General features: G+C 34.0%; 1 protein-coding gene across 3 annotated transcripts in view; it reads right to left on the bottom strand.

Annotated features, from left to right (window-relative positions):
- LOC148949609 (solute carrier family 2, facilitated glucose transporter member 1-like) overlaps positions 1–20,351 on the bottom strand; it is a 229,399-nt gene that overhangs the window by 29,753 nt on the left and 179,295 nt on the right. For all 3 annotated transcript variants that reach the window (XM_089093629.1, XM_089093631.1, XM_089093630.1), the window contains 3 exons: positions 14,371–14,537; positions 5,799–5,988; positions 3,252–3,465 (listed from right to left, as the gene is read on the bottom strand). In XM_089093629.1, coding sequence (XP_088949755.1) covers positions 3,252–3,465; positions 5,799–5,988; positions 14,371–14,537 — 571 coding nt within the window. The remainder of the gene's footprint in view (positions 1–3,251; positions 3,466–5,798; positions 5,989–14,370; positions 14,538–20,351) is intronic.

Below are 20,351 nucleotides of genomic sequence, written 5' to 3'. Positions count from 1 at the left end.
TCGCGAGCTGGCACGAAGACGAAAGAAGGTATAAAACTTTTTTATCTTCACGATATCACAAGAGTCAAAATTTTTACACTAAATGTTCCTATGGTTGTGTGGAACAGGTGACAAAGAAGAAGAAACAATCGTGAACATTAAAGATAAAAAGAATTTCAAAAAAGATTTCCAGCTCCTTTTTGAAATCCCTGCAATTTAGTTTTTTTTTTCAATAAGCTTTTAGTATTAAGATTAATGGAAATAATATTTACGAATTCTGAATCAGCTTCGAACAGCAATTTTTCTCACTAAACAATTTTCTCACTTTTTTTTCTCAATTTTTCTCATTAAACAGTTGTTTTTAACGCGTTTTGAAGCTTTCTGCTACTACAAGCTGCGATATGCTTTTTACTAGGCTGTAAAGGGGCCGAAAGGTATAGAACTATAAAAAAGGATTATAAGCCTGTGGTTATAGGTTTGTGACTGCTTCCCAGCATTTCTACTCAAGACATTGTATCAAAACGACCATTTTTGGTGATATATGGCACTTTATGATGGAAATATAGAGACGAATTTACAAAGAGCATGCATGTATATGTGAACAAGAGCTTATATTTGGGCTGTTAAACATTTCTTTTCGATGTTGCAGTAGCTTAACAATTATGATAGTCAGCCAACGACTGACAAGTTAGGGGGATGCCACGAACACACGAACCTTATTAGGGGGATGAGTAGAAAAATATTGAGGAGGGAAGATTTTAAGACTCAGGTTCAAGGTTTTCCATCATGGAGATATGATTGCACCTTTTTCATGCTTCTTAGCCTTTCCACTCTAAGTGTGGCACCCGATATGGTGCCATGTAACGTTTTATGAAAGCGTTATCAAGTAAACTCCAAAAGGTTAGATTTCTCTTGTGTTTTTATTCTTTTCTTCTTTTTTTGCTAAGCACTGAGGACGACTTGGCAGAGGTCCTTGTCGAAATATTTGCTTGTTTTTCGTCTTCATCTTTTTGCTACTGGCTGACAAAATCCTCGTTTTCTCGCCCCTTTTTGGTTTTATTTATCATTTATTATTCCCTTTCCTCTCTTAGCTTCATGTCTTAATATGTTTTAAGCGATTTGTTTCTTTTGTGATATCTAACCATACAGCCAATTATAAATAAAAACACTAAAAACACCCCTTACATCTAAAATATTCGAAAATAAATTTCGTCTAAAACACCAAACATTCACATGAAGGAAGTGAAAAAGTTTTTCTCCCTACTTATTCATGTGCAGTTTTTTCTCTCTCTTGACAAATGCTCATTTTTTTTTTCCGTTGGCAAGAGCACAAAGGTTGGTGGAAGACAAAAGCTTGGTGGGAAAGGTCATTGAACAAGGAGGTCATTTTTAGTAAGTAAAATTTATTACTTATGTATTTCTGTGCAACTGTTAGCACTTATGTATTTCTGTGCAACGGTGGCGGAGACAAAACCTTTACACAAGTCAGCCGCTAATTTAAAATTGCCAGGTAACAGTTAAATAATTAAATGATATCATATTTATTAAACTAAATTATATTGAATTAAATTATATGCATTGAAATTAGAATTAAAGTTAAATAGTTAAATTATTAAATTTTGTCTAAATAAATTACTTTTTAATTTAATCTAATTAAGCTAAATTACATTTATTTAATTTTGATTAAATTGAATAATTAAAGTTAAATAGTTAAATGATAGTTAAAAATCTAATTTTAAATCGCAACCGTGTAAAGTAGATAAGCCAAGCAGTTGTTATTGCACATTGATAGTCCAAAAGTCCAAAATACATGGTTTTTAGGCAACCTCTATCCCAGAAATGTTTCAAGTATTGTTGTTAAGACATTTGGCTTAAGACGTAAGAAAAAGCGACCACGTCATGAAAATGATATATCAATTATAACTGATAGTAGTTTCTAATTAAGCTCAAATTCTTTTAATTGAAAATTATTTTCTTAGAAGTAAAATTATCTCTAATCCTTAGAACAATTATGTAGTAAATTTACAAGCGTTTAGCTAGGATTTTATTCTAGAAGGGACACAGATCGTTTTTGGGAAAGGGCATCAAAAATAAAAAATCAGTTTTTTAGCTATCATATAGTCAAAATATCTATGTTTAGAGGATTTAATGGAAAAGTATTTGCACCCTGGAAACATTCCCAACGACAGTACTACTGCTAATACATCTTTTCATATTTCTATTTCAGACAATTTCTAACTATTTTTGTGATTGTCAAATATGCTATAAAAATACTCATGAGTTCTATAAGCGTGTACAAGAAAAATGTTTGGTCAGTTATTAATTTCTTAGACCACATTGCTTTTCCATTTATGAAAAATTAAGCAAGAAAAAACGGGTTTTAATTTTAATAAAGCAGTGAAACAATAAATAAAAAAGAATAAACACTTTAATTAAAAAATATTCCGAATATTTCGGCCCCACATCCGGGAGGCTGAAATATTCGGAATATTTTTTAATTGAAGTGTTTATTTGTTTTTGTTTATTGCTTCACTACTTTATTAAAATTAAAACCCATTTTTTCTTGCTTAATTTTTCGTAGACAGTTATTGCACACTGCTTCTTTCATGTTTCGGTTACAAAGAGCCGAATCCCGAGCAAAAGGTAGATCGAAGATTCTACTTCAGCCCGAAGTGTCAATGACTATAAGGGAACAATTTAATTCATACATGATCGAAATTCATCCCGTACCTAAATGTAAAAAGTGATTGTGCATATTTGCACCGCCCCACGCTTGACAAAATAAAAGCAATACTAAAACAAATACTAAAAACTAAAACAAATACTAAAAACTAAAAACTAAGAACAAAATAACAAAATAACAAAAACACAACAGAATACTAAAAACAAAATAACAAAATAACAAAAACACAACAGAATACTAAAAACAAAATAACAAAATAACAAAAACACAACAGAATACTAAAAACAAAAACAGAATTATCTGGTTTCTCTGGTCAGTTAGCTCTGCACGGCTTACCTTACCCTTGGTCACTAGAAGCCATCCTTCTAACAATTCATGCAGAAAACCCAAAAAAATCAGCAAGTTGAACAAGTTAAACTACTGTTTTCTATGCTGGCTCAAGGTAAAGTATCCCGTTTTGATTTAAATGTTTTCTTCCATTCATGGTTTAGTCTCAAATGTGTTCATTTAAATACAAATTTAATTTTGCCGACTATTTTTTAATTTTATCATCTCAAAATTTAACTTTTGACTATATATCAAATCTTACCTCTTTCAGCTTCCCTCTCTCGTCCCTTGGTGATGAGGATGTACTTGGGTGATTCAGGACACAGCATAAGTGCCGGAACTTGATAGAGGACAGGCACGGCTGTGAATGCCAAAAGATATGGCCAGAGTGTTTCAGTGCCCATGATGTTCTCCATTCCCAAAATTTGAGATATCAAGATTGAAATTGTGAGAATTAGCTGATACATTGTTCCTACCTAAAAACAAAATTGCTGAAAAATCTCCAAAATAAAATGATGAGAGAACGAAGAAAATAAATTAAAAAAAGTGGAAAATTGGATTTGTGTAAAACCATTCCATTTTCTCGTTACTGAGCGCAGTTCCAAATGGAGTGGGATTGCCCAGTTTGAGCCCCTCTCCCCGCCATTTGAAAATACAAGTAAGAAACCCTCAATCAGAAATTTAGATCAATTTTACGGAAGGTTAATCTCTTTTTCTTTATTATTTTGGAACCCCCTCTGAGATTATTTTGTTAACCACACTCCGAGGAACAAAATCTTCAATATGGCATTGACCGAGAAGTAGCTCGTTTCCAGGACTCAGTTAGTGCGGCACACGTGGCAGAATAGGTGGCGCTCAAAGTACATCAGGTGGCAGAAAGTGACAAGCTTTTTCCTTCCAGTAAATCTTCGAATTTTCTGCCCCTCCCATTTTTGTCTTTATTCTCATTGTGGAGGTAACTTTACTTTTTGGTTTGCTCTTTTTTCTGTGGCTAAAACAAATGTTTAACAAATATTAAACAAATAATTTAATAAACAACAAGATTTAGTTTTTATTTTGTACCTGAATTTGGCCTGTTGTGGAAGAAATCTCGATGCCATTCATTTAACACTTTATATCATGCTTCTTCCTTCCCCTTTTCACTGTCTACCTAAACTTGTTGGTAGACAAAATTACCCTTACTCCATGCCTATCTACCTCAGTTCTGCCCTAGGATTGATGACAGACTATCAATCTACAATTAAAATAGCATATTTTTTATACAATTCTAAGACAAATAGTCTCACTGAGACCATTTGTCTTGGCTTTACTCCAATTAGCCATGGCTTTCAAGTATTTCATCACTTCCGCCAAGTTGCTTTTAATTCAAAAATCAACGTAAAGCTACTATAAAGCAGAGCTACTTTTTGCTTGAAAAGCCAATAAACCTATTTTGAAATCATTTCATTTAAATTACGGAAATTTTAATGGAATCGCCTGAAAAAGTTTCCTGATTTTATGAAAAGGCAGAATGAACACACAGCTTTAATACTACTTACTACTTAAGTCCCATCCAACTTTGAAGGTTGTTTTGGGGCCTCTTCATTCACTATCTTATTCATGTCGCGTCTGTATGAGCATCTGTCTTCAGACAGGCGTAGAAGTTGCGGCAGGTTGAGTGTAGAGAAGTTATCTTTCCATCTTTTCGGGGATCGACCTCTGGGGCGAGGACAATGCACGCGACCATGGAAGACTATTCTCGGAAGACGGGAATTTTCCATATGCTGGATGTGGCTTAGCCACCTAAGTTGTTGCAGTTTTATTTTGTCAAGTATGGTGTGTTTGATCTTGAGGTTTTCAAAGAGCCTAATATTAGAAACCATGTCCATGTACGTAATGCCCGCAAGACACAGCTTTGTTAGCTATCAATTTAGTGATTTCATTTCTAATCTTGTAATTTTCGGCAATTTATGCAGTCTCTCGGGGGCGGTGAAAATTCTATTCATGTCTTTTAGCCTTTATAATGAACTGCTTTAATGTTTCCCAACACTGACAAAAATAAGCATTTTATTTATTGCTTAAAATAAACCATATGCATATAATCTAGCTGAAGTTGCATAAAAAAACCTAAGCTATTTCCTGTTGAGTGTAAATCATTCTGTATTTAAGACTGAACCTACCACTGAGTTATTGTTATTGAGACAATTCATTCATCCCAGGATGGGTATATTATCCAGTGAATCCCGCCCCCCGAAAACAACTCAAATGTTTATGGAACGTTGAATTTGGTTTTGTTATCCATAAGTTGTAAAGTAATTTAACCTTTGCATAGCTCATCAGCAATTATCTCTGTTTTCAAGTTTTTGAAATGGTTATAAAAAAGATCAATTTCTTACAAGAAACAAGTAAGCAATAAGATTTATAACTATAATGGAATGCAGTCTACCCCTGATTGCCTGGGATAACGACGCAACAGGGAGAAAAGCAGGAATGACCCAAATTAGAGCTGAAATAAAAACTCTCGAAAAGGGCAAAATTTGCTATTCACAAATGCACTGGCTTAAAAAATAAGTCTGAGGGGATTGCACTCCCAATATTTAAAAGCAAAAACAACAATCAATTCATATAACTCCTGAGAACAGATTTCACTGCGCAGCATCCCATAGAACTCAACAAAAAGTGTTTTCTTTCAATTGCGCGTAAAGCGTATAGGATCTTTTAAATGTGAGAAGGATAACCAAGCAATAGCTCTGAATTTCCTTTTAGAACAAACATACGCACAAAAACAGTTTCTCCTTCAATTCCAGTCAATAAAACGAAAGTATCTTACCGCCCCTCGGAGATTAACTGGAGATATCTCGCTAAGGTACATGGGTGCCAATCCAGCGTTGAGTCCGCAATTAATTCCAATAAATATCCTTCCGGCGATAAGCATTTCATACGATTTGGCAGAATATGAGAAGCCTTCGAGAATAGCGCCAATTATAGCAAATATGTTATTGACAATGAGCCCGCCTTTCCTGAAAAAAAAAATGGCTTTGAAAAAAAAAATCTTTTGTCTGTAATATGTTTTTAACTTTAATAGATAATGTACTTAACATTTATCCTCAATTTTTACGCTGGGATGCAAATCTTGTACCCTAAAAAAACAAAAAAAATAATGTATTTTTGTCCAGAATAGAGTCAGATAGACAATCTGAAAAAATAGAAGTCTTTAATGGTAGACCTAATCTCTTTCTAACTTACTATCTTCTCTTTAGCACAAAACTGAAATTAAGAAAATGATAATGAATAATGGCTACCATATCCTTCTAGAGGTATCTATTGACTTGAATATTTTTTACTTTATATTTCTCGTGCATTAATTTCCAAAATCTTTCGAATTCTAGATAGGATTAATCGACATATATCTACTACTACCAATAACACATTGGAGCACCAAGCTGCCTGAGACCAACACAGCTACGCAGGCACCTCTTCCATCTCAATCTATTCAAAGCCTCCCTCTTACACCCTCCCAAAAAGTTCCAATTGCCCTTAAATTCTTCCTCGCGACCCTTAATTTCTTAAGGGTCTAATTTCTTAAGGGTCGCGATCTGTATCAGTAGATACAAGTGCAGAATCAAGCCAGTTTATGGGGATCACAGGATGAAGTTTCAGTCGTCAATGCAACACAAGTTTCGTCAGCAGCTGCATCTGTCACGGCTATCTAGATTTTCAGTAGGAAGTCTTTAGTTCCAAGAAAAACTGATCTACTGGAGTCGTGGAGGCATGGGCGCCCATAAGGGTGGGGGTCTTTAATTCTTGCTTCTCTCACCCCATTCGAGGGACCTGCAGGAACTTTACGTTCTATCAGAACCGGCAAAATTAATTTAGAATGTAGCAAAAATAGATGCATCGTGATATCACAAACCGGGTTCAGCTTATGAATATGGCAAATTTGATTTCTAATCCCAATATAGCATTAATATAAGTGTCTATTTTGCTTCTCGAAGTACCATTTTTCATTATTCCTAAATTTGCGGTGACAGGTATAATTAAATTTATATGCCGCTAGTCTTTTATTGAGGCATTTAGATGACTATCCAAACAGTTCGTGGTAACGAACTGTTCGTGGTAATTTCGCGTAAGCAAGGAGCGATCCGGCTCAATAGTAACCGAAAATCTAAAAAACGAAATTTTGATACCAATAGATACATCAAAAGAATCAAATTTTTATGCTGATTTCAAATATATAAATTTCATCAAGTTTAGTCTTATCCATAAAAAGTTACATGCCGAAGAAAATTTCCCCTATTTTCGAAAAAAAGGGGAAATACCCTCTAAGAGTCAAAGAACCTGAATGAAAATTATACGATCGCATTCAGCGTATTAGAGAACCCTTCTGTAGAGGTTTCAAGCTCCTTTCTGCAAAAAAAGGGAATTTTGTATTTTTTTCCCAGAAGAAAGATCACGGATGCGTGTTTATTTGTTTTTTTTTCTAAGGGGTAATCGTATCGAACCAGTGGTACTAGAATATCGCAGGAGGGCTCATTTGAACGGAAATTCAAAGCTGTAGTTCCCTTTTTAATTTACAAAAAAAAAAAAAAAATGGAGGGCAACTAGTCCCCCTACCACATTTTTTCCCAAAGTTACCCGATCAAAATTTTTAGATAACAATTTTGTTCAGCATGGTCGAAATATAATAACTATGTCTTTGAGGATGACTTAATCCCCCACAGTCCCCTGGGGAAGGGCTGCAAGTTACGAACTTTGCCAAATGTTTACATATAGTATTTGTTATTGATAAATATACAGACGTTTTCAAGGGGGATTTGTTCTGGTAGTGGGAGGGGATTGGTCGGGGTTTACGTGGGAGGATCTTTACATAGAGAAAATTGTCATGGGGGAACGGACATTGTTTCAACTGGAAGCAAGGAGCAACATCAAAACTTAAAACGAACAGAAATTATTAAGCATATGAGGAGGTTCGCCCCCTAGTCAATACCTCACTCTGTACACTAAAGTTTTTTCATTACTTTCATAAGAGCTATTTATTCTAATTAAACGCCTTTTGTGATTGAGGAGTCATTCTTAAAGAATGGGAACAAAATTCAAACTTTAACGTAAAGAGCAAGGTATCGACTAGGGGGTGAACCCCCTAATACACGTAGTAAAAATATACTAATAAAGAAGTCCGTTACTTAAGTTCTTTTTGAGCTATGTATATTTGTTACTAAAAAAATATTTTTAAATAAATTAAAAGTTCTAGCGCCCTTTTTAAGTAGCCAAATGTACTTAAAAAGTTTTGAAGTTTTTAACCAAATATACTCAAAATTTTGGAGGACGAGGCAACTAGGCCTCGTCCTCAGCCCCTTTTTCTCTAAATCGTCCTATCAAAAGTTATCAAAAGGAAGCCATTTAGCCAAAAAAAAAAAAAATTAATATGCAATTTATGTTTTAATTATTCATGTACGGTGAGCCAAAATCAAAACCTGCATTAATTCAAAAACTTTCAGAAATTAAATATTAAAAAAAAACATTTTTTTTAACTGAAAATAAGGAGCACCATTAAAACTTCAAACGAACAGAAATTATTCTATATATGAAACGGGCTGCCCCCGCCTCAACGCCTCGCTCTTTACTCTGAAGTTCGACTCTTTCTCACAGCTTTATTTTTTAAAACAATAAAAAAATTTAGCGTAAAAAGCAATGCGTTGAGGAGGGGACAGCCCCTTTCATATACGAAATAATTTGTGTTCGTTTTAAGTTTTTATGTCGCTCCTTATTTTCAGTTAAAAAAAAACTTGTTTCTTTTTATTTATTTTTTGAAAGAGTCAACAGAGAAACTTTTAGGGATAAATTCTTCAGGAAGATCATTCCAGATCGAAGTGCAACGTCGGATGTCGTAACGTGAATAAAAATTTTATAGGACAAACCTTGATATGAATGTCAAATCAGAAGTAGTCGTTATAGGCTAAATGTTTTAAAGGTATTGGAGTTGGAATATGTTTATTTCATATTGGAATATGGAATATGTTTCGGCTCAAATTCACACTCCAAAGTTTTAATATAAAACCACTTCAAGACCTTTGGCTGTAAATTGTGACCGACTCTTACAAGGACACCGGCAGAAAATTTTCCAGGGGAGGGGGTCAGACGCTGAAATAGCAGTGGTGGCTGGATGTAGGTCTAGGGCCCCAAACTACGACTTTACCCCGAAAAGGATGAATTTGCACTCAATCTAAACCCCGAGAAGCTAATTGATTTAAAAGTATCAATAACTATATTATAGGCTTCCCAGTTGCAAAAGTAGTAATGCCACACGGTGGCAATACTGGATTCAACCAAGTTGATTCGCTTTATTTGTAATGAAAATAGGCTACTTTTGGTGATCTATATTTGCGTAACAGCTATAATGAGGGGGATGAGTCTTTTTTTAGGTTGAGGTAGGGTAGATTCCTACAAACGTATATTTTAATAGACAAATTGCTTACTCTTCGTGAGGCTTCAGATAAACGTTGAAAGAGGTAGGGGGAGTAGGTATTAATTAGAATGCTTCTCTATAAAGCTAAAATGTTACATTCACATATCTACCAGCACAGAGGCGGAAAAGGCAAGGCAGGTCATCGTCAGCCCCCCCCCCCCCGGAAATTTCTTTGGGGTGGAAAATACTGCTAGGAACTTAATTTTCAGTAATTGTAAATGGCAATGTTTTTCTATTTACATGAAGTACTTCAATGTGTTTAAACAAATGTACTTAATGTATATATCGATAAGAAAATCCTATTGTAGAGGTTGTGATGGCTTCAGTTATATAGAAGATCAAAAGTTTCACAGAATTTCCATCTATACAAGCAATAATACTCCATTTCGTCCAACTGAAATTCTTTAGTAGTAATATTAACAAAAACTTTTCACCAAAATTACAAATCATCACCAATATTTTAAGTATATTCAAATTTTATCCAAAATTGAAATTGCAAATTTAAACGTAGGACGGTAGCCTACTAATCAACTTACAATTATTAATTTACACATTTCAAAAGCAATTAACCATGGATTTAATGTACCGGCACCTCAAATTATATCTTGTTTAGGCCTGGGTATGACTTGGAAAACCCTCAGAAATTAAATAAAAAAAGAGCTTTTCAACTGAAAGCAAGGAACAGATTTAAAACCTATTTGAACAGATTATTTTTTGTATGAAGGGGGCTGTCTCCTCTTTAGCTCCTTACTCGTTATTGTGAAGTTTGGCTTTTTTCCAAACTTTTTGAGAAAATTTGGAATTGGAAGAAAAAGATTTTTCAACGGACTGAAAATCTTTTGTTTAATGAGCAAAGTATTGAGAAGGGGGCAGTCCCCCTTATAAACACAGTAATTTATATTTGTTTTCAGTTTTAAACTTGCTCTTTACTTTAGTTGAAAAACCTGTTCTATATTTTTAATTACATTTCATGAAACTGTAAAGTTCTATGACTATAAATACAATACTTCGGGTAACGCAGAAAAAAAGATCAATATTTCAAAGACCTCTGTTTGGATTTTGATGGGTAATCAAACAGTTCGTAGTAATAAACTGTAAGTAGGGAGCGACCCTGCTCAATAGTAACCAAAACTAAAAAACTGAATTTTGATACCAATACATATGTCAAAAGAATTGGCTTATTATGCTGATTCCAAATATATAAGTTTAATTAAGTTTAGTATTACCCGTCGAAAGCTACGAGCCTGAGAAAAATTGTCTGATTTTCGAAAAAGGGATGAAAGAGCCCCTTGAAGTCATGGAATTTTAATGAAAGTCACACAATCAGATTCAGCGTATCAAAGAACCCTACTGTAGAGATTTCAAGCTCATGTCTGTACAAATGTGGAATTTTGTAATTTTGCCATAAGAAAAATCACAGATGCGTGTTTATATGTTGTTGTTTTTTCCCTAGGGGTGATTTTATTAACCCAGTGGGCCTATAACGTTGAGAGAGGGCTAATTCTAAGGGAAATGAATAGTTCTAGTGCCCTTTCTTAGCAACCAAAAAAATTGGAGGACAACTGGGCCCCCTCCCATGCCACTTTTTTCCCAAAATCATCCGATCAAAATTTTGAGATAGATTTTTGGTTCAGCATAGTTGAAAGGCCCCATAGCTATTTTTGGAGATAAAATGACCTCCTAAAGCCCCTAGAGAAAAGTTTTTAAGTCATAAAATTTGTCCATTGTTTTATTTGTTATTGGGAAGTATGCATACATTTTTTTGGGTGGGGAAGGGAGAACGAATTTTCTGCTGGGATAATTTTTCATGGAGAGGGAAGTTTGCAGGGGTGAATTTTTCAGGAAAAATTCTACACTGGGTGAATTGGCCTGGATTCCTATACAAATATCTTTATATGTCTTGCTTTCTTTTTGCCGATTCAATTTTACGTGTGGAGATGTTAAGGGTTATAGTCCAGGTAAACTTTCGCTAGGATCGACTTGTCCAGAGGATATTTCTATGGGGAGGGTGATTTTTCTTTAGAGGTGGACCAAGGTATCATGGCATTATTTAAAAAAATATCAGAAATTAAAAAATAACAAACAAGTTTTTTCAACTGAAAGTTAAGAGCAACATTAAAACTTAAAACGAACTGAAAGTATTACGTAGGCCTATATTAAAAGGGTTGTCCCCTCCTCAGAACCTCGCTCTTTACGCCAAAGTTTAAATCTTGTCCCAATTTAAAAAGAACTCCTGAAACACAATGGTCGTTTAATTAGGACGATAATAACTTTTTTTTAAAGTGTCGAAAAACTTTAGCGTGAAGAGCAAAGTGCTGAGGAAAAACTCTTTTTTTTCTTTACTTAGTGAAGCTTAGAGACAAACATTTTTCTAAAAGCAATGGAAAAAATATTTCAATTAAAGTAAAAGTATATAAAAATGAAAAAAGTAATTTATTACAAAAAAAATAATACAAAAACAATAGCCTACTTACAAAAACTAAGATATAAACTCCCAATTTTCAGTTCTGTTGGGCAACGCCGAAGCATTAGACGGATATTTTTTAACAATATCGTCATTTTTGGACTTGATTATCAAACAACAAAATACTTAATGCCATTACACTCAGTGTTTATAAAAAGTAACGCATTATCAAAGTAACTTGTTCAAAGTAAAACATTAAAACTAAAATTAAGAAAATCAAATAAAATTTTTTACTTCAAAATTTTAATTTAATTTTGAATACCAACAGTCAGTATATTTGACACCTACATGCTTCATAACTGTAAAAAATTAATTTTTTTTCAAAGTGACAACTAGATAAATACAATCACTGCTGGAAAAAAACTATAATGAAACACAAAAAACGTATCTGTTCAGGGGGAAATATAGAAATTCCCAGCATCCCGTTCAGAGATAACATTTCTGATTATAGTGGCTTCAGCTCATGTGTACTCTTGCAATGCAAGCAAAAGTTGACGGCATATTTTTACCAAAATTGCCCCTTATTATGTTGCTTTCCTTGTGTTTTCTATAATTATACGGAACTTTCTTTTGAACTAATAACTTCACTAATTACTAATAAACAAATACATATTAAGGATCACCATAAAAAGCTGATTCTTTAATTGAATGTTATCAATAGTTAGGCTCTTATACTTTCGTTATCGACAAGGATCGTTATTTACTTACCATTCGTTACTATGAATCATTTGTTGTTGTTTTTTTTGTTCCAACCAAATCATAAAGAAAAAATGTTTGTTTAAAACTGGAAAGCGGTCACTCAGTCACAAATTAGAACTTATATTTTCCTTATTAAGGGTCAAAATCTATTGGCAGGCAGCCAATAATGAGGCGAAACACATTTTTCATTGGTTTTTCCCTATTCTGCTCTCTTTCCTTTAGTTTCCTTATAATTACTTTATAGTCCCAAATTTCCAAGGGGGGGGGGCATGGCCCCCCTGTTTGCACCCATGGACTCTCACTAGACAGTTTTCGACTATACTCGTGGATGCCGAAGATACAAAGGTTTTCATTTATTTTTTTTCAGTCTGCAAAACCGTCACACTTGCCAAGCGAGATAAAAATATAGTATTTGAACAAAATCGGCGTATAGTATTATAATCTTCCCACAATTCAAATTAAAATTCAAGACGTGCCAAACACATTGGCGTCGATTTTCTATTTCTCCAGGGGTGATGCAACCCTGGTGCCAACATGCTGTGTTTTTTTTCAACAGTTGAAAGTAGAGCCTAAGTTTTATCGCTGGCACTTTCCTCAGGAGGAGCCTTGACCCCTGATCCCTCCGTTCTCTACCTATGGTCTACAACAAACCCAACAAGCAGAAACTTAGAGTAAGGGAATTGGGGTAAGGGGCTTCAGTTGTAGAGAGGTTGACTAGAAGGCTTATGTTTGTGAAAGTATTCCAGACCAATGAAGAATGTAATATATTCAACAACAAATTAAAAATATATACATTTCTAAAAATAGACAGCAGTTTTGATTAAGAGATGGAACTAAAAATACTGATAATGGCTGAATTTCAAAATTAGTATTTTATTTCTATTACTGCCTAAAAGTTTTGTTCATTGTTGTAGACTTATATAGTTTAATATTTAGTATAAACAAAAAGGCAGCACGGTCTAAGAAATTATCATTATTCATCAAAGTTATAAATTTAATTCTTGTTTTTGGGTTCCAACCAGTTACTTTTGCTTACTTACGGTTTGAATAGATCGTAAAACACGTAGAAAGATGATACAAAATTTATAATTGAGGCATGGCCGTAACTAAATTGGTTTTGTTAATTATTATTTTTATCATATAAATAGGAAAGCCTTACTTTTTTGTACCAAGAACATGTAAAAACACCCATTCTCCACATTCATTTTAGGTAAATTCATACTTTAGAAATGTAATTTTAAAGATTTTTGTTTTGGTTGCTTCAGAATTATGAGGTTTTTAGGGTAAAAAGACATTTTGTCAGTGTTTCCATGTTGAATCGTGGAATTTAGTAAGCAAAACTATTTAATTAAATTAGACAACACCTTTTGTCCGTAAAAAATTCAAACACGAACAAAGCTATACCTTCTTCATTTGTTTGGTGTTATATTCTTAAGATCATTTGTGCTGTTTTTCTGCTTAACTGTATCCTTTTAAATTTTGAACCTGGTAATACCATACTGTATGGCTACGTATAGATGTCTTTTATATTAAAAATTACTTTTCTGGTTTTTACTTATGTTTTACTATTTTTTAAAAGACTTTTAATTTTTAGATGTGGTAATTTAGGTTTACACAAAATCATTTCAAACAATCATATTTATTTTCACTGTCCTTGGTATGGACTTCAAATCTTATCTTGCTCTCGGTATCCTTGGCTCTACGCTAACTCTAGGTACTTGCATTTTGAGTTTTTTGGGTATAAAACTTTATGTAAATACCCTTTATTCTTACCTGCCGAACTTTTCGGCAAAGAATCCTGTCAAGGATCCACCAATCATTCCTCCAATGCAATACACAGAAACTGCTACAGACCAAATCCATGTTATTGTGGCTTCTGTTGGTACCACCGTATAGTTGGATCGGATATAATCAGTGTAGTTAATCCATTCTTGTATCAGCTGGAAAGACGAATAAATTGTTACACAGGGCATATGTTTCATTGCTACGGGACCGAGAAGAAATACCACCATTCTCAATATTTAGGCAACCAAAGATCAGAAATATTTTCGCTCACTTGACAACAAATAGTGTCTTTTGATTCATCTCGTAATCTAACCGTAAATAAATTATAGGTCCCACTAAGGATATAGTCCGAATCGGTCATCTGAATCAATAAATTATTTTATAACCATCCTACCCCTCTCCTATGTTGAAATTCGAGGTCTGAAGATATCCAAAAATTTCAACTAGGTATTCCAAGCCATTCCAAAGCTATTGCAGATACGCTATTTCGACAGCCTATGTCATATAGTGCCTTTGATTTGCCTCATTACTGAGATGTGAATAGATTCTAATTCCTGTATGCTACAAAAATGTTTGGGTGTATCGTATACATAATATCTTGATCCCCCTCCCCCCCCCCCGCTAAAAGAAAATTTTACGTCCCATGCCTTCTATGCACGTAGAACATGAAAGTGTCAATTATATTCCCCACGCCACTCCCAAAATATTAAAGGAATGTTATTTTGATAACTCGGATAAGAGCTGTACCTTTAGATATGCCCCTGCCATCGTCCCCTAATCAAAATTTTAGATTAACTTCAACCCCAAACGCTCCCTGAGAGTTTCAACAGCTTCTGGCAATCCTTCCTCGTATTAATATATATAGGAATAATACTAATTGGTATGAAAAGAATAAAAAAATAAACATTTTCTATAATAATAAAAAGTGTAGTTCAGACAAAGGGAACGAAATTTGGATAAGTGATCTGTCAAACTTAAAACAAACAGAAATAACTATTATTGAAGGAGTGAAACCAAAAATGAACACAATGACAATGAATAATGACAAAATTTAAATCTGCATAAAATTACCCCTAAAAATTGTGGCGGTACTACCCCCCAAAACACCCCAAAACACTGTACTTTCATTTGCAATTTACTGGGAAAAATTTTTTGAATGTTTTTTTTTTTTTAATAAGAAATTAAAGATAAAAACACTTTCAAACTTCAACGATTCTCTTATTTCAGTATATTTATTGCATCTAATTGAATAGTACCTGTCCAATATATAACTAATTCTCATCAATATTTTCTTCTTTTTAATTTGGTTGCTTATGAAAATTGTAGGAAAATTAATTGGCTGAAGAAAACTCCAGTTTAAGCAATTTATTTAGTATTTAGTAAGCCAAAAATGACAATTCAACATTTTGGAGTGGGTGATCCTTGAGAAGAATGAAAATACCTAATATTTACTTTAGGTATGTGCGTCAATATCAGATATTAGGTCAATATTTACGTCATTGTGATTCTTATTCCTCTTAAACTTGAAAAATATAGAGGAAGAAATGTAAGATTAAAAGATGTTCTGGCTTAGATCAAAGAGTATGGATAACTTTTTTTTTCTTTTTGTTTACATACTCTGAGTATAATTTATAATAGTAAGAACTGGCACTAGTGTCGATAAAAAAATATCAACACCATCTAGCGATTTACAACACTCGGCATTTTTCAGTGTAATAATAAAGACAACTATTTTGATTAATGTATTCGGTAAAATTGGGGTAGTAATAAGTGTCTGACCTCAGTTCTTGACAGAAAAATGATTCCAGAACTAGAAAAAATACCAAGTGTCGCCAAACGCTAGACGGTGTGGATTTTTTTTTTGCCAACACTAGTACCCGGTTCTATTCTTATACATACTCTTTGGCTTAGACTGTGTTTTCAAACAGTTTGTGGTAACGAACTGTAAGTAAGGAGCGACCAGGTTCAATAGTAACAGAGACTCTAAAAAACGGAATTTTGATACCAATAGATACATCATAAAAATCAAATTTTTATGCTGATTTCAAATATATAAGGTTCATTAAGTTTAGTCTTACTCATAAGAAGTTATGAGCCTGAGAAAATTTCCCTAATTTTCGAAAAAAGGGGAAAGACCCCCTAAAAGTCATAGAATATTAAAGAAAATCACACTATCAGATTTAGTGTTTCAGAGAAGCATACTGTGGAGGTTTCAAGCTTTTATCAGCAAAAACGTGGAGTTTTATATTTTTTTTCAGAAGACAGATCACGGATGCATGTTTTTTTTTTTTTTTTTTTTTTTTAGGGGTGATCGTATCGACCCAGCAGTCCTAGAATATCGCGAGATGGCTACTCGAACGCAAATTAAAAGTTCTAGTGACCTTTTAAGTGACCAAAAAAACTGGAGGGCAACTAGACCCTTCCCATGCTCATTATATCCCAAAGTCACCTGATCAAAATTTTTAAATGGCCATTTGGTCCAGCATAGTTGAAAAATCTAATAATTATGTCTTTGAGGATGACTTGATTCCCCAGAGTAGCCGGGGGAAGGGCTGCAAGTTATAAACTTTGCCCATTGTTTACATATAGTATTGATTACTGGGAAGTATACATATGTTTTCAGTTTTTTTTCTGGTGGGGAGGGGAGGGGGTCTGGGGGAGGAGGTTACGTGGGAGGATCTTTCTAAGGAGGAATTTTTCATAAAGGAGGGGTATTTTCTGTGAAATGGGCGCCAGATTTCCGAGCATTATTGAAAAAACGATAAGAAATTAAAATAAAAAAGTTTTTCAACTGAAAGTAAGGAGCAACATTAAAACATAAAACGAACAGAAATTATTACGTATATGAGAGGATTCTCCCCTAGTCAATAACTCGTTCTTTACGCTAAAGTTTTTTTAGTACTTTCAAAAAAGCTATTTATTCTAATTAAACGGCTTTTGTGATTCAGGGGTCATTCTTAAAGAATTGGAACAAAATTCGAACTTTAGCACAAAGAGCGAGGTATTAACTAGGTGGCAAACCCTTCATATACATAATAATTTCTGTTCGTCTTAAACTTTAATGTTCCTCCTAACTTTAAGTTTAAAAAACCTATTTTTTTTATTTAATTTTATTTAAAGAACTGAAGAACTGAACGCAAGAACTGAACACCTTAAAATTCTCACCTGTTGATTACATTCTTACGATTCCATTCCATTACGATTACATTCTTGTTGATTAATTCCAATGCCTTGCTTGTATATAAACATCATGAAACGTTAATTTAGACAGTTTAAACTATACCAAAAAGTCCTGTTTACTATTTCTATTGTTGAGTGCTGAACACCAACACAAATTTCTATAAGAAAGCACAAAAAAGGATTTACTTGTTCAGCAATTATAATATCAGTCTCCCCCTCTTCCTTCTCCTTATTAAATAAAAAAAAACAAGTTTTTTAAACTGAAAGTAAGGAGCAACATTAAAACTTAAAACTAACAGAAATTATTCCTTATATTAAAGGGACTGTCCCCTCCACAACGCCTCTCTATTTACTATATTTTTTTTTATTGTTTTAAAAAACAATGTTTTTATAAAGATTCAAACTTTATCGTAAAGTGCGAGGTTTTGAGGAGGGGACAGCCCCTTTCATATACGGAATAATTTCTGTTCGTTTTAAGTTTTAATGTTGCTCCTTACTTTCAGTTTATAAAACTTGTTTTTTTTTTATTAAATTTTTGAACGTTTTTGAATAAATACTGGTTCTGATCTTGGCTCACCGTACATGAATAATTAAAACAAAATTTTCATATTAATTTACTTTTATTTAGTTAAATGGCTTTCTCGAAACTTGTTTAATTTTATTTACGAACCTTTTTATTAGTAATAAATATACGTAACTTACGAATTAACTTACGTAACGACCTTCTATATTTATATATTTTTAATACCTTTATTATGGGGTTCGTCCCCTAGTCAATACCTTACTCTTTAAGCGAAAGTTCAAATTTTGTTCCAATTCTTTAAAAATGACCGCTTAATAGTAGAACCCCCTTATTGAATACGACAAGAACACATGTGCTGCCATCTACAATTGAGTCTAACTCCGTACGAACACCATATATGGACATAGCCTTCCTAGGGGAAATGGATTTCCGAGAAATTGATTGCGTAATCGAGGGGAGAGAATTTCTGAGAAATTGATTTGTTGGTGTTCGTCCAGGAGAATTTTCCCCGGGCGAATTTTGCAGATGAGCTTTCTAAGTCAAGTGATTTGTTGGTGCTAGTCCCGGAGAATTGTCTCCGGTCAAAGTTTATTAACGTCTGATGGACTAATTCAAGGTCGATTGAGTTTTTGGTGAACGTCCAGGAGATTTGTCTCCGGGCGAAGTTTATTAATGTCTGACGGATGATGTCAAGGTTGATTGATTTGTTGGTGTTCATCCAGGAGAATTGACTCCAGGCGTATGTTTTGATCTTAGAGATGAAGAAATTAACGCGGGAAAGGGTTTCCTAGGAATTTCAAATGTGACAGCGCAGGAATGTCAAAACAAAAGGAACACGCAGAAATTACATTTAGCGATTATTTGGGTGAAATCATTTTGAGACATTTTAGAAGATGATTTGAGTGAAATAGTTTGATGCATTTTAAAAGATGATTTTAGAAGATTATTTAGCAGATGATTTGAGGGTGAAACTCTGTGGTCATTATAATACACAAGTTCCATTTGAAGAGTCATGAGAGGTCCCCTACCCCAACACACCCCCAACCCCCATCCCAAAGGGCCCTCTGCTCCAGCCCCAAAGGGTCCTCTACCCAACACCAAGCAATACTTTTCAAAAGGCATTTCAGAGCAAGTTCTTTTTTTAATGACCCTCCTAAACCCATTTTACAAGTTCAAGTATCCATCCTTTTCACCCACAACTTTACTTTACAGCTTTTTGGATACCTCAACACCAAGCAATACTTCTCAAAAGGCATTTCAGAGCAATTTCATTTCTTAATGTCCCTCCTAAACCCATTTTACAACTTGAAGTACCCATCCTTTTTCACCCACAACTTTACTTCACAGCTTTTTGGATACCTCAACACCAAGCAATACTTTCAAAAGGCATTTCAGAGCAAGTTCCTTTCTTAACGGACCTCCTAAACACATTTTACAAGTTGAAGTACCCATCCCTTTCACCCATAACTTTACTTTAAAGCTTTTTGGATAACTCAACACCAAGCAATACTTTTCAAAAGGCATCTCAGAGCAAGTTCCTTTCTTAATGTCCCTCCTAAACCCATTTCACAACTTGAAGCATCCATCCTTTTCACACATAACTTTACTTTACAGCTTTTTGGATACCTCAACACCAAGCAATACATTTCAAAAGGCATTTTAGAGCAAGTTCTTTTCTTAATGTCCCTCCTAAACCCATTTTGCAAGTTGAAGCATCCATCCTTATCACCCACAACTTTACTTTACAGCTTTTTGGATACCTCAACACCAAGCATTACTTTTCAAAAGGCATTTCAGAGCAAGTTCTTATCATAATGTCCCTCCTAAACCCATTTTACAAGTTGAAGCAACCATCCTTTTCACCCACAACTTTACTTTACAGCTTTTTGGATACCTCAACACCAAGCAATACCTTTCAAAAGGCATTTCAGAGCAAGTTCCTTTCTTAATGTCCCTCCTAAACCCATTTTACAAGTCGATGTACTCAACCTTTTCACCCACAACTTTACTTTACAGCTTTTTGGATACCTCAACACCAAGCAATACTTTTCAAAAGGCATTTCAGAGCAAGTTCTTTTCATAATGTCCCTTTCCCTCCTAAAACCATTTTACAAGTTGAAGTACCCATCCTTTTCACCCACAACTTTACTTTACAGCTTTTTGGATATCTCAACACCTAGCAATACTTTTCAAAAGGCATTTCAGAGCAAGTTCTTTTCATAATGTCCCTCCTAAACCAATTTTACAAGTTGAAGCATCCATCCTT

This window comes from Artemia sp. Qi Xiang Cuo, chromosome 8 (assembly GCF_049724085.1).
Source record: "Artemia sp. Qi Xiang Cuo chromosome 8, ASM4972408v1, whole genome shotgun sequence".
Taxonomy (NCBI): domain Eukaryota; kingdom Metazoa; phylum Arthropoda; class Branchiopoda; order Anostraca; family Artemiidae; genus Artemia; species Artemia sp. Qi Xiang Cuo.
Note: the sequence above shows the minus strand (reverse complement) of the source record. Positions and strands in the feature narration are given on the sequence as shown.